Here is a 12939-nt window from a genome sequence, read left to right as displayed (position 1 = left end):
AAAGAGCGCAGCTCAAGAAGTATTTATTACAGAGACCACCATGAGGGTAAAGAAATAAAACATTTCCTGAACCACAAAAATACCCTTCATGCCCCCTCCCAATAATAGGCTCTGTCTCTTCCCAAAGGGAACAACCATCCTGACAAAATGGTAAGTACTTTTTTACGTTGTAGTGTTGTCACCAAAGCCTATGTCCTTAAACATTATCTTTTAGTTTTGCCTGGTTTTTAATTTTTTTATTTTTATTTTTTTATGAATAGCTTATTGTCAAATTGGTTTCCATACAACACCCTGTGCTCTTCCCCACAAGTGCCCTCCTCCATCACCACCACCTCTTTTCCCCCCTCCCGCTTCCCCCTCAACCCCCCGTTCATTCTCAGTATTCAAGAGTCTCTCAGGTTTTACGTCCCTCTCTCTCCCCAACTCTCTTTCCCTCTTCCCCTCCCCTTAGTCCTCCATTAGGTTTCTCCTGTTCTCCTGTTAGACCTATGAGTGCAAACCTATGGTATCTGTCCTTCTCTGCCTGCCTTATTTCGTTTAGCATGACACCCTCAAGGCTCATCCACTTTGCTACAAATGGCCATATTTCTTTCTTTCTCATTGCCATGTAATACTCCATTGTATATATATACCACGTCTTCTTGATCCACTCATCGGGTGATGGACATTTATTGCCTGGTTTTTAAACCTTATATAGATGGAATTACACAGACTATTTCCATTTGTGTCTGGCTTCTTTCACACAATACGTGTTTGTTAGAGCCATTCCACTTGGTGGTAGTTCATTCATTTTCATTACTGTATCATATCCCACTGTATGACCAGGCCTGTTTACCTTTCATTCTAGTACTGATGGACATTTTGAGTCCTGTGCAGTTTGGGGCTATAACAAATAATTCTGCCATGAATTATATGTCTTGTATACGTCTCTTGGTGCACAAGCATACACATTTCTTTTAGGTATAAAACTAGGAATAAAATATCTAGATCGTGGGGCACACATATCTGAAAGTTTAATAGATAATACCAAATGGGTTTCCACAGCGCTGCCTGACTTACACTCCCACCAACCCTGAATATAGGAGAGATTTTGTTTCAAATCCTTACCGACACTTGCTATCATCTGTAATTTTAACTTTAGCTAATGTACTGATATTTCTTTGAGATTCTGATAACTAATGTTGTCAAGTGCCTTTTCATTTATTTATTGGCCATTTGGATGTTCTCTTTTGTACATGGTCTGCTGAAGTCCCTTTTACATTTTTCTATCAGATTGTCTCTTCTTCATATTCATTGTAGGAATTCTTTATATCTAGATATGAACGTCTTTTGGCTGTATGTGTTATAAGTATCTTCTCTCACTCTGTGGCCTTTTTACTCTCTTAATGATGTTTTTGAATGAAAGAACTTTCTAATTTCAATATAGATGAATTTTGTCAATCTGTTTTTGCTGTTGTGGTGGTGGTGGTGGTTGTTTTTGGTGTTTAGGTTTGGGGAGGTTTTTGGAGTTTGTTTTGTTTTTCTGGTATTTTGTTATTCTGCTTAAAAGTCTTTACCTCTCCTGAGTTCATGAACTCACTCTCCTAAATTATCTTCTAGAAATGTCATTATTTCTCCTTTCACATTTAGAATATGATGTGTCCAGAATTTATTTTTATGCAGGAGACTGTTTTCTTTCCACAGCTCCCACCCTACAAACACTGCCACCTACCATCCCCCACCCCCTCCCCGGGCTTTCCCTAGACAGTATTTAAATTCAAGTTGATTAACATATAGTATAGTATTGGTTTCAGGAGTAGAATTTAGTGATTCATTACTTACATGTAACACCAAGTACTCATCACAAGGGCCCTCGTTAATGCCCATCACCCATCTAGTCCCCCCCCCACACCCCTTCCCTGCAGCCTGGGTTCTGGGTTTCTCTTTTCTCATGTGGACAGCCATTTGCCCAAGTCTACTTATGAAAAGACCATCTTTTCCTCACTGGATCATCCCCCCCCCTTTTTTTTCTTAGATGTTATCTTTTGTATTACTATTCTTTTAGGATTTAACCTACAGATTACAACTTGCAATCTTGACTAAGACATTAAAACATCGTAACTCCTACTTACTATCTTCCCAATGTATATATTATTATAATTTTATTCTGTATACACTTTAAATCCATTCAGACATCATTGTTACTTTTGTAGATGCTAGATATTAATTTAGAGATGTCCTTATAATTTTCTATTTTTATTATCATACATTTCTTCCTTTATCTCTGTTCTTCCATCTGGGATCATTTTTCTACTACATAAAGAATACTCTTTAGTATGTACTTAGTGCAGTATCTGCTCTAGAGAATTATCTCAGCTTTCATTTGTCTGAAAATATTTTTATTTCATTTCCATTCTTGAAGGATGCTTTCACTAAGCATAAAATCTGAACTTGGCTGTTATTTTGTTTCTGCACATCAGAAACATTCCATTGTCTTCTGGTAAGCTTTATTACTATTTAGAAATCAATTCTCAGTCTAATTGCTGCTTCTTTGAAGCTAATCTTGGTTTATTTTACAGATCATTTTAGTTAGTTTCCTGTAGTTTAACTCTTAAGTGGCAGAGTGTGCATTTATTTTTATTTAGCCTGCTTACTGCTTCCCAGGGCTTCTCTTGTTGTTCCTTGATGTTCTTCAACAATTTCAGAAAGTTCTCAGTCAGTCAGTATTTCATCAAATATTGTCTCTGCTCTGATTCACTCCTGTTTCTCCTCTTGGCACTCCTACTGGTCATAAGTTAAGCTTTTTCTTTGTATCCCCTGTGTATCCTACTCTCTCTCTTTTCTGGCTGTCCTCTCTTTAATTTCTCAGTGCTTCATTCTGGATACTGACCTATCTTCTAAATTGTAACTCATTCCTCAGTTTTGACAAATCTACTGTTAAACCTACCCATTGACCTCTTAGTTCCTCGTATTGTATTTTTCATTTTTGGAATATCCATTTGAGTCTGTTTTACCATTTCTAATTTTCCAAGATCTTCTCATTCTTGTCTCTTAAATCCTTCAACATTAAAAGTAAAACTATAGTTATTTTGAAGTTCATCTTGATGACTTCAATATCCAGAGCTGTTAATGTGCTATTTTCTTTTCTTCTCTTGTATGTTTTGATGTTTGTCTTAATATCTGGTTATTTATTAGGTATCATATTTGCAAAATTATTTATAAAAATAATTTTAAGTCTGGGATGATGTCAAAATGTCATCTTTTCCAAAATGTATTTCCATATGCTTCTGCCAAGTTCCTGAGTGTATGAGCTATACATGATTCTGATTTTCTAAACTGAGATATACAAGTCTGAACTGAAGTCCCTTTGAAGATCTATTTCAGGTTGTCATTATTCCTAGGATGTGGCCCCTTCAGGGTCCCAACACAGTGAATGGGGCAGTCATCGGGGCCCCTACCTGGTAGGTCTTCAATGATGGGTCCTACCTCTAGCTCTGCAGGGCGGTTCCACATGCTGCTCAGCTCCCTAGGCTCGCAGTCCCCTTCTAGAATCAGCATATACTCCCGAAGGAAAGCTGCTCACCTTCCCGGCCCCGCAGCTCTTCACACTCTCGACAGCTGTCCTCTGCCTTTAATCAGAAGTGTATACATTGGGGCACCTGGGTTAAGTCCGTTGATTAAGCATCTGACTTTGACTCAGGTCATGATGTCACAGTTTTTAAGTTCAAGCCCCATGTCGGGCTCTGTGCTAACACTTCAGAGCCTGGAGCCAGCTTCAAATTCTGTGTCTCCCTCTCTCTCTGCCCCCACCCTACTCACATTCTGTCTCTGTCCCTCTCGCAAAAATTAATAAGCATTAAAAAAAGTATACATATCAAAAATATAGTTACCTCCATATCAGAAGGTCATTAAACGACAATCTTCATGCAACATGAGGAATATTCAGGATATTTTTATGGAAAACATAAAAAATATTCTCTTTGTGGATCTTTCCTTCCTTTTACCCTCCCCCAACTTCACAGTCTTCCCCAGAGTTACCAAGAAATGGAAATCATTTTACTGAGATACATAAGGCACCCCTGACCATGTTTGATCTGAGAAAACAGGAGGCAAAAGGGTATCAGTCAAGCTGTCTGTACCTTTGTAGAAAATATCCAAAAGAATTTTATTTTTAAATTTGCAATCTCTCATATGTCCTTTTTTTTTTTTTAGCCTTTAAACCCACTGCCCAGCCTCTTGTCAATATTACGATTGCAGCTGCTTAAGCTGATCAGCTGGCATACTCTCGTAGAGCAACTGACTGACTGTTCCTGTTTGCTGCGAGTGGGTTCAAGGGCCCCTGCCTCTCAAGGCCATGAGGCCATCAGAGGAATCATAAACAGTGGCTGACGATTAATTTACTATGGTTGTTAAATTCCTCAATGCCAATCTCCTTTGGAAGTTTAAAATCTATTCTGCCCACCAGGGATTTTCAAAACATGACTCTGTGGTTTGAGGGTGGATGTTAAATGAAATTTGGTATAAAATAACAAAATGTATCCATTAAAGGGGTTCTGAACTCAGTGCTAGTGTTGTGTGGGGTGGAAAGAGAGGGTGTTTCCCATACCATCAAGTAATCTCCAAAACCAGCTGAGTGTCCTACAATTCAACTCAAATCTGACACCATCTACCCAGAGATAGCATTAGAGTCATTACATGAAGAGCCTAGTTCCAGAAGACTCATCTCAAGTTCAGAAGTCAGTCACAAGCCCAGGTTGTCAGAGATTCCAGTGACCCCCTTCCTTAAGCTTAGTTAATTTGCTAGAGTAGCTCACAGACTCAGAGATACACATTTTGCTTATTAAATTTCCAGGTTATTTTCAAATGATAGAATTCAGGAATATCCAGATGCAAGAGACATATACGGCAAAGTATGGGAAAGGGCACAGAGCCCTCTCCAAGCATGTCGTTCTCCCCAAATCTCCATGTGTTCACCAACCTGGAAGCTCCCCTAACCCTGTCCTTTGGGGATTTATGGAGGCTTTTTATCTAGGCATGATTGATTAAACATCAGCCATTGGCAATTGATTCATTCTCCAGCCCTTCTCCTAGGAGGTCATGGGGGTAAGACTGAATGTTCTAACCCTCTAATCACATAGGTGGCTCTTCTGGAAGCCAGCCTCCATCCCTAAAAATGGCCTCAAAGTCACCTTATTAATCTAACAAACGACCCCTTTATAGCTCTTATCACTTGGGAAATTCCAAGGGTTTTAGGAGCTCTGTTCCAGAAAAAGGGACAAAGAATATGTATTTCTTATTATACACAGTATCACCTCCATTCTTTGGTTATGTAGGACAGTACCATCATGTATTTTATGTATAACTGTCATGGGGAAGACAGCTAGTATGGATATAGAATAAGTTCTAGAAACTAGCCAATTATTTGCAACTCCACACTCACCATTGTCCCTCACTTTGTAACCTATTTTGAAGCCTTCTGGGTTTATGAAATGCAGAGAATATTTAGACCGGGGTTTCTCAACCCTGGCACTATCGATGCTTGGTGGGGGGCGGGGGTAGCGAGGGAAAGAATAATTCTTTGTTGTTCTGTGAGAGTGGTTTCTGTCCTGTATAATGTAGGATACTTGGCCTCTGCCCCCTAGATGTCTAGCATCCTCCTCCCTCCAATTGTGACAACTAAAAATGTCTCAAAACAGTGGCAGAACCAGATTTTATGTATCTTTGAGTTTGGATGCTATAAGATCCCAATATCCTAAGCAAAGCTTGGAAGCACTTAAGTCTTCTGCATTGCATTGAGAGGGTGAGGGTAAAAGGGAAGAAACAAAAGTGAAGTTGAAAATCTAAATAGAAAATAATAGGATCCGATATTTGTCAAATGTCTGCCATGTACAGTGTCTCCAGCACTATGCTAAGAACTTCACAAAAATCATCTCATTTAATCCCAACTAAAACCATACTCTAAAATAACAGTCAAATTTTATCAAAATTTTCCAATGTTCCAGGCACTGTATCATATTAAACATATTACATGTACTAGCTTATTTAATTACAGTGGCAACCCCACATTTTAGGTACCACTATTATCTTCACTTTTTGCCATCATGGAACTGAGCTCAGAAAATGAAATAATTTTCCTAAAGTTACACATTCACTAATTAGGTCTGAATAAAAATCGAAGTCTCTTCATTTCATCCTGCTGTTAAAGAAGAAAACATGAGAGTGTCCTCTTGAGAGGATGAAAACTCTAATTCTATGAAGTATTTGTCCTCTGGTGGAATGTTTTAATGCACAGGTGAGAATCCATGCTGTCCCATCATATCCCAGGAGCTACTTAGGATCAAAAGGCCATTACACACAGAAAAGAATTACCTGTGATCCATGGGGAAGGCCAGAGCTGTTTACTTAGCACCAGTTTCACAGAACAGAGACTAAACAGAAAGAAGTGCACTCTGAAAGGGGGCAGAAGACATGCTTGGAAATGTGACCTACAAAATCCCCACAATTAGCACTTTGAATTGAAGGATATATATGAGACTTTTGCTGAAGCTACCTATGGACCAGAGATTCAGATGCTTTTATGGGTTGACAAAGTTTAGTCACTTCTCACCAAAACTGAATTCTGGGACAGCCCAGGGCACCCTTGTGCAGAAATGATGGGAAGAGTGTGCCCAAAAGGAGCCTGAAGTAAGCATCAAGAAGAAAAGCTTGGAGATGAAATCTACTCCTTTCCAATTGCTGAGAACAAGGATCATGGCAAAGGGTAAGGACAGACAAGGTGTCTGACTTACTCTAGGCCTAACTAGATACACTGTGAACTGGGAAGGGGGGCACCTCCATGGTTTAGCCATCTGAGTATTGACTAATCTCAAAGGCTCCAGATGGCTTGTATTTAGTTAGTAGACTCCCGAGGTCCTTTTGACTTCTCTACTCCAAATCAGGCAGAAATGCTATAACAACGTGGCAGCTCTGGAAAACTCAGGAGGGGAACACTTCTCCAGAGGGACCTGTGTCTCGATACTGAGAGAATCATTAGTGCACAGCAGAGCATGAATGCTATTTTCCTTTCTCCCCCCAAACAACTCAAACAGTCCCACTTGTCAAGATCAAGCAGACCATAGATTTTTGGGGATTTTTTGGGATTCACTTTTTTAAGAAGCCATGATAAGTAACAAGAAGTCTCAAAAGGGAAAGAAAACAACATCCCAACTGACTCTCTCTCATCTTTTCTGTTCATCACTTATATCCAAAATACTTGAAAGTTTGATACATGCTTGTGGACGGCAGTAACCCAAGACTTCTAGCTGATGATCTCTACATTCTCTTAGCAAAGAATTCTCCAGCACAGAACACAAACCCTGGCACGTCACACAGTGGAACAGCTTCATCACCACATGCAGGACATTTGTTGTTTGAGGACATGAGAAACACCTCCATGTGACTTTAGAACCAAGAATATCTATGTTTCACAAGAGCATCTTTATGTTTTTATCTCATGGCCATGGTGGGCATAGGATGCCCTGGCTACTAACAGGTTCTGAGAGCAAATTCGTGGCCCCATCTGTGAAGGATATATCTTTACTCAAAGCCTCATTAGCTTCATTCCTGGTCCCACTGTATCACCCCATCCTTGTTTTATCATCTCTTCCTGTTTCTTTCTAATGATCTGTCTTATATTATTTATGTTTTCTTAATGTTTATTTTTTTTAATATTTCACTTATTTTTTTCTTTTTTGAGAGAGAGAGAGAGCATGACCAGGGGAGGGTCAGAGAGAGAGGGAGACACAGAATGTGAAGACAGGCTCCAGGCTCTGAGCTAGCTGTCAGCACAGAGCCTGATGTGGGGCTCAAACCCATGAACCATGAGATTATGACCTGAGCCAAAGTCAGATGCTTAACTGACTGAGCCACCCAGGCATTCCAATGTTTATTTATTTTTGAGAGAGAGAGAGAGAAAGAATGAGTGGGAGAGGGGCAGAGAGAGGAAGACACAGAATCTGTTTGGGAACCAGGTTCCAGGCTCTGAGCTATTAGCACAAAGCCCAATGCAGGGCTCAAACTCAACGAACCACAAGATCATGACCTAAGCCAAAGTCAAATGCTCAACTGACTGAGCCACCCAGGCACCCCTATTATTTATGTTTTTGATGCCTGTGTCTAGCACCACTATCAAGCACATGAGAGACACTCAACACTGATTGGATTTCATTAAACTTCTAACCCCTCTCTGAAATAAAACCTTTCTCTTCTTATAAAAGACCAATGAAGAACAAACCTTTCCCTTGAGGTGGTCCAGAGAATTAATAGCCTCTTTCCTACCATTATTTTAAAAAAGGCTGGCCGGTGAGGTTAGTCTGCCAAACCACCCTCTTCCTACTTGCCCCCCACTTCTCCCCACAACTTTCATGTTTAGGTGAAGGCCCGTCACTGTACCTCATACATGCTCGCAAAGGATGTCTAAGCAGAGCCCAGCAGGTAATTTCTCAAAACTTTGTCCATCATCAGAATAAAAATAACTCCAGTGATGTAAAAGATTCTGGAAGTAATGTTAAGAAACAAAAAAATTCAGTCACTTTTCAAAGAATTGTAGAAATACGAAATTCTGGATCTTCATCACCATGTAAGAGCACAAGAGAAGTCTCCAGGACCCAAGTTTCTTCAGGTAGGAGAGGAAAGGTCATACCCAGGAGCCTGCTCGATGGTTTTAATACGAAAGAGAATTTAAGGGATTTGGGAAAGCAGTTTGTTAACAAAATTCAGGATTGAGAAAAGGTATGTGAGACTATATCTTGCACTGAATGAGCACCTCAGAGGTTTGCCAGGTTTATATATTTATATGTTAAAGCACAAAAGAAAGAATGACTCAAGGTCATGGTAAAATATATATACATATGTATATGTATATATAAAAAAATTTTTAATTGGTACTTAAGTGTCTTGTGTATATAAAATTATTACTCACATGTTCCTTTATGTTATAGGGTGGTGGGGGTGGGATGGCAGGAGGCGGTTTGAACAGATTTCTTTCAATCATTTTTTCCCTAACTTTTCAAAAAATCAGTTTTGTCACAGCCCAATGGCAGACCAACGAAAAGGGGTCACAGAGATTTATTTCATCTCTATAAAGACTGCCTTTTAAATTAGGAAAAATGTGTTCCAAAGTACATACCACAAATAATAAAAACTCAAAGTGCTTTAATTCCATCTGTATGTAAAGAAATGAGGAAGAGAAAGGACATGAAGAGGGAACAGAGGGGAAAACATAAAGTAAGGTGAGGAGTCAGGGCAAGGCAGGGAAGGAAAAGAGACACAAAGAAAAAAATCCAAGGATATAAGTATGTCAGAGGAAAGGAGCTATATAGATATATAGAAGATATATAGATATATAGAAGAGATACAACAAGAAAGATAAGAGAGGAGAAAGATCAAAGGAAATATAGTATAAATTTTCAGATGAGCACTGCTTGAAGAGTAAACTCATTTGGTTCTGCTGTATTTTTCCCTGGTTTATGGAAAAAGTTACTTTGTCATGCTATCAGGCTCACTGAGCATGAACAATTCATCTCAGCTCTTTAACTAGTCAATATCTCTACCCTTTCCAGGATTCTTCTTCAGCAACTCACCAGAGGTATAGCTGTTTCCTTGACTACTATAGCAAGATGACCAAGGTGACTTGGCTGAATAAAGTAAGCCAAGCCAAAAAGAGAAGAATAAACTACTTTCCCTCAGAGAACTGGTAGCTTTTGATATTACATGGACAGCCATGGATAGGCAAAAGACAGAAACTGACATTCTGATTCCACAAAAAAGTGTGTTCGGTAGGAATAATTAAGACTCATCATGCTATGGGAAAAAGAATCCATTGGAGTCATCCAATTCTAATCTATAATCAAATTACATATGGGTGAACTATTTAGGATGAACTACTTAGGTCCATCTGAGTCAGATACCTAAAAACATTGTTTTCCTTACTGTGTGAGGTCTTAGGGCTTCTGGAGGCACTGGTTTGAATATGAAAAGAATAATCATCGTAGTCATTTCACAGATTATTAAGGTGACCTCAATATCCCATCCCATCCCCTCCTAGTATATATACACAGAGAAAGTATCTTCTGGTGACAGTTTATCTCATTTTCCACAGTGCTCCTATATTCCTAAGTGTGGGAAAAATTTTGAAGAATCCATGTCCCTGGTGAATGTTGTGATGGAAAACTTCAGGAAGTATCAACACTTCTCCTGTTATTCTGACCCAGAAGGAAACCAGAAGAGCGTCATCCTAACCAAACTCTACAGTTCCAACGTGCTGTTCCATTCACTGTTCTGGCCAACATGTATGATGGCTGGGGGCGTGGTGATCGTTGCCATGGTGAAACTCACACAGTACCTCTCCCTGCTCTGTGAGAGGATTCAACGGATCAATAGATAAAAGCAAAGGGGATGAGATCATTTTCTTTAAAGCTCAAATACTGTTTTCTTTCATTCTTCACCAAAGAACCTTAAGTTTGTAATGTGCAGTCTGTTATGAGTTCCTTAATATATTCTTATACGTAGAGCAATAATGCAAAAGCTGTTCTATATGCAAACATGATGTCTTTATTATTCAGGAGAAGAAATAACTGTTTTGTGTTGGTTGGTTGTTTTCATAATCTTGTTTTGATGCTGGAACTAGTACTTCCTTCTCTCGTTCCGCCAAAACAGGGCTCAGCTATTCATTTGCCAAGTTTTGTGAAGGAATGTAGACAATACCAATGTGATAAGGTCTGTGTTCTCAATTGTCAGATCTCTTGAAGACATTTCTGCAATATTTTTCATCATCCATTGTTTACTAAAGCTGCAGCCAAAAATGTTCTTTCTTTTCCTACTCAAAACTGAGCCCTGTAGCAAGTGAAGGGACCATATTTCCTAACTAAAGGATATGAAGCATTTTCCTTATATTTCTACCATATCACTGTAAAGAAGAGCAAAAACCCAGACGGTTATTTCTCTTTTATTATTTTCTATTCATAACTGTAGATTTTTTAACTGATTTCCAAAAATAAGCTGTTTTCATCAACTGATTCTGTAATCTCTTCCTGTGATTTAAATAGAAAATGAACCGAGCCCTTTTCCATTTAAGACCCTGCTACTGTGTGAGGAGATAACACTTACAAAGAGTTTCATTACATGTGAATTGACTGAATGTTGAGTAGGTGCACCACTGCAATCCAGGAAAATCTATGTCACTAAGGTATTTGTGTGAAAATCTTTATTCTATTTCAATTCAACTGTTAGATGGTAAAATTAAGATCCTAATTGCTGGGCAAGACTGTTGGACTGTTGATTTCAGTGGGTAAATCTATTGTGGTAAAATTAACATATTGGAATGTTACTCTTTGGAAATTTATGTTTAACTTAACGAGTGTGTAGTCTCTCTTTCTGACAAGTGTTCCCCATTGGGATTTTAAAACTATGTGCACAGAATATTTGTCTCCTCTACATGTCTTATTTTTCTATTTACAATTCTCTTATTTTTTGCTAGATTTTATACACAGAGTAGACTTTTTTCCTAACACACACTTAAAGTGAATAGCAGCTCTAAAGGAAGACTTTGTTCACAATGCTATTTGCTTATTGTGTTGAGGGGAACGGGGTGGAATGAGGGATTGATTTTAAACAAAAACATTCCATCTTTTATTTAACATCAATATCAGAAGGGAAAGACAAACATCTATCTTTCTCATCTATATTTAAGTACCCTTTTGTAATGTAGTATCAAAATTTTCTAGAAATTATGAAATTTTACAAAACATATTTGTCGAATGAATAGTGAAACTAATCTGATGAAGTGGAAAGTATCCTGTAATACTGTAATTCATAGTTTGACTTTCCATAAGCACATAAATCCTTAGGGCATAATCAGAACTTCAAATGTGTAATTAAAATTAAAAAAAAAAATCCATGACATAAGTAAGATTTGAACACTTCTTGCATTCTGTGCTAAGCTGACAAGCCCATGGTGGTCCAAAAGCCTATGATTCACTACATTTAAGGTATTTAAAGAGATTATAAAGAAATTTCCTTTAACATCCAAATGCATGCCACCTTTAAGCAATATTATGAATATTTGGAAAATATGATTAAAAAATCAATTCCTATCTACTTTAAAAATGTAATTCTAAAAATGATAGAAAAATCTTTGTGACATGGAGCTGAAAATTTATAATCTTTAGTGTTCCTTGAACTTCCCTTCAAGTAACCCAAAGATGACTATTTTTTTGGACTTTGTTATTAAAAATTCCCAACTAATGTTTCAGATAAGAATGAAGAAATCTCAGAATAATGACATCAAAAAGAAGTTAACTAGTGCCCCTCCTAAATTCCAATAAAGCAACAGTACCTTCAACTAATTTAAATGTATACACAATTAAATGTTCGCTATTAAAGGAGAATGAACTGGGATTAATAATAATATTTTAAATGCTTTGCATGGGTTAACTAATTTAATCTTTATTACAACCCTATTGAAGGGAGCATCATTACTTTCCCATTCTATAGAGGAGAATGTTGAGGCTTTGAGATGTTAAGTAACTTCCCCAAGGTTACACAGATACTAAGATGGCAGAAAGCTGAGAAAATACCCAGCGTGTAGCTTCTCCATTTTAGTAACCATTTCAATGGCTTTGGGGCATTTTTGATAACACTGAGGAATGCTAAAGTTTGGAAAGGATTTTAAGTGTAAAAGGTAAAGAAAACCACTAAGCTAGAAGTCAAAGATGTCAAAGACATGTGGACTAGGTGACTTCAGTCTTCTCAATTAGTCTCTTGACTTCTTTAATTGTAAGATCAGAATGTGAGACCAGTTGACTGCTGAGTTCCCTTTTAACATTAACATTTCATCCTAGGTGTATGGAAGGAAGAATGAATACCATTCTCCATCCTTCATAGCACAAATCTGATCCTCAAATAGAATCTACATGCATTTGT

At 38.1% G+C, this 12939-nt stretch overlaps 1 protein-coding gene across 3 annotated transcripts in view; it reads left to right on the top strand.

The window, feature by feature from the left end:
• KCNMB2 (potassium calcium-activated channel subfamily M regulatory beta subunit 2) overlaps positions 1–11436 on the top strand; it is a 241292-nt gene extending 229856 nt beyond the window's left edge. For all 3 annotated transcript variants that reach the window (XM_029939850.1, XM_029939851.1, XM_029939849.1), the window contains one exon: positions 10118–11436. In XM_029939850.1, coding sequence (XP_029795710.1) covers positions 10118–10402 — 285 coding nt within the window. In that variant the 3' untranslated portion in view covers positions 10403–11436. The remainder of the gene's footprint in view (positions 1–10117) is intronic.
• Positions 11437–12939: the final 1503 nt, after the last annotated feature.

The sequence above is a fragment of the Suricata suricatta genome, chromosome 5 (assembly GCF_006229205.1).
Source record: "Suricata suricatta isolate VVHF042 chromosome 5, meerkat_22Aug2017_6uvM2_HiC, whole genome shotgun sequence".
Taxonomy (NCBI): Eukaryota; Metazoa; Chordata; class Mammalia; order Carnivora; family Herpestidae; genus Suricata; species Suricata suricatta.
Note: the sequence above shows the minus strand (reverse complement) of the source record. Positions and strands in the feature narration are given on the sequence as shown.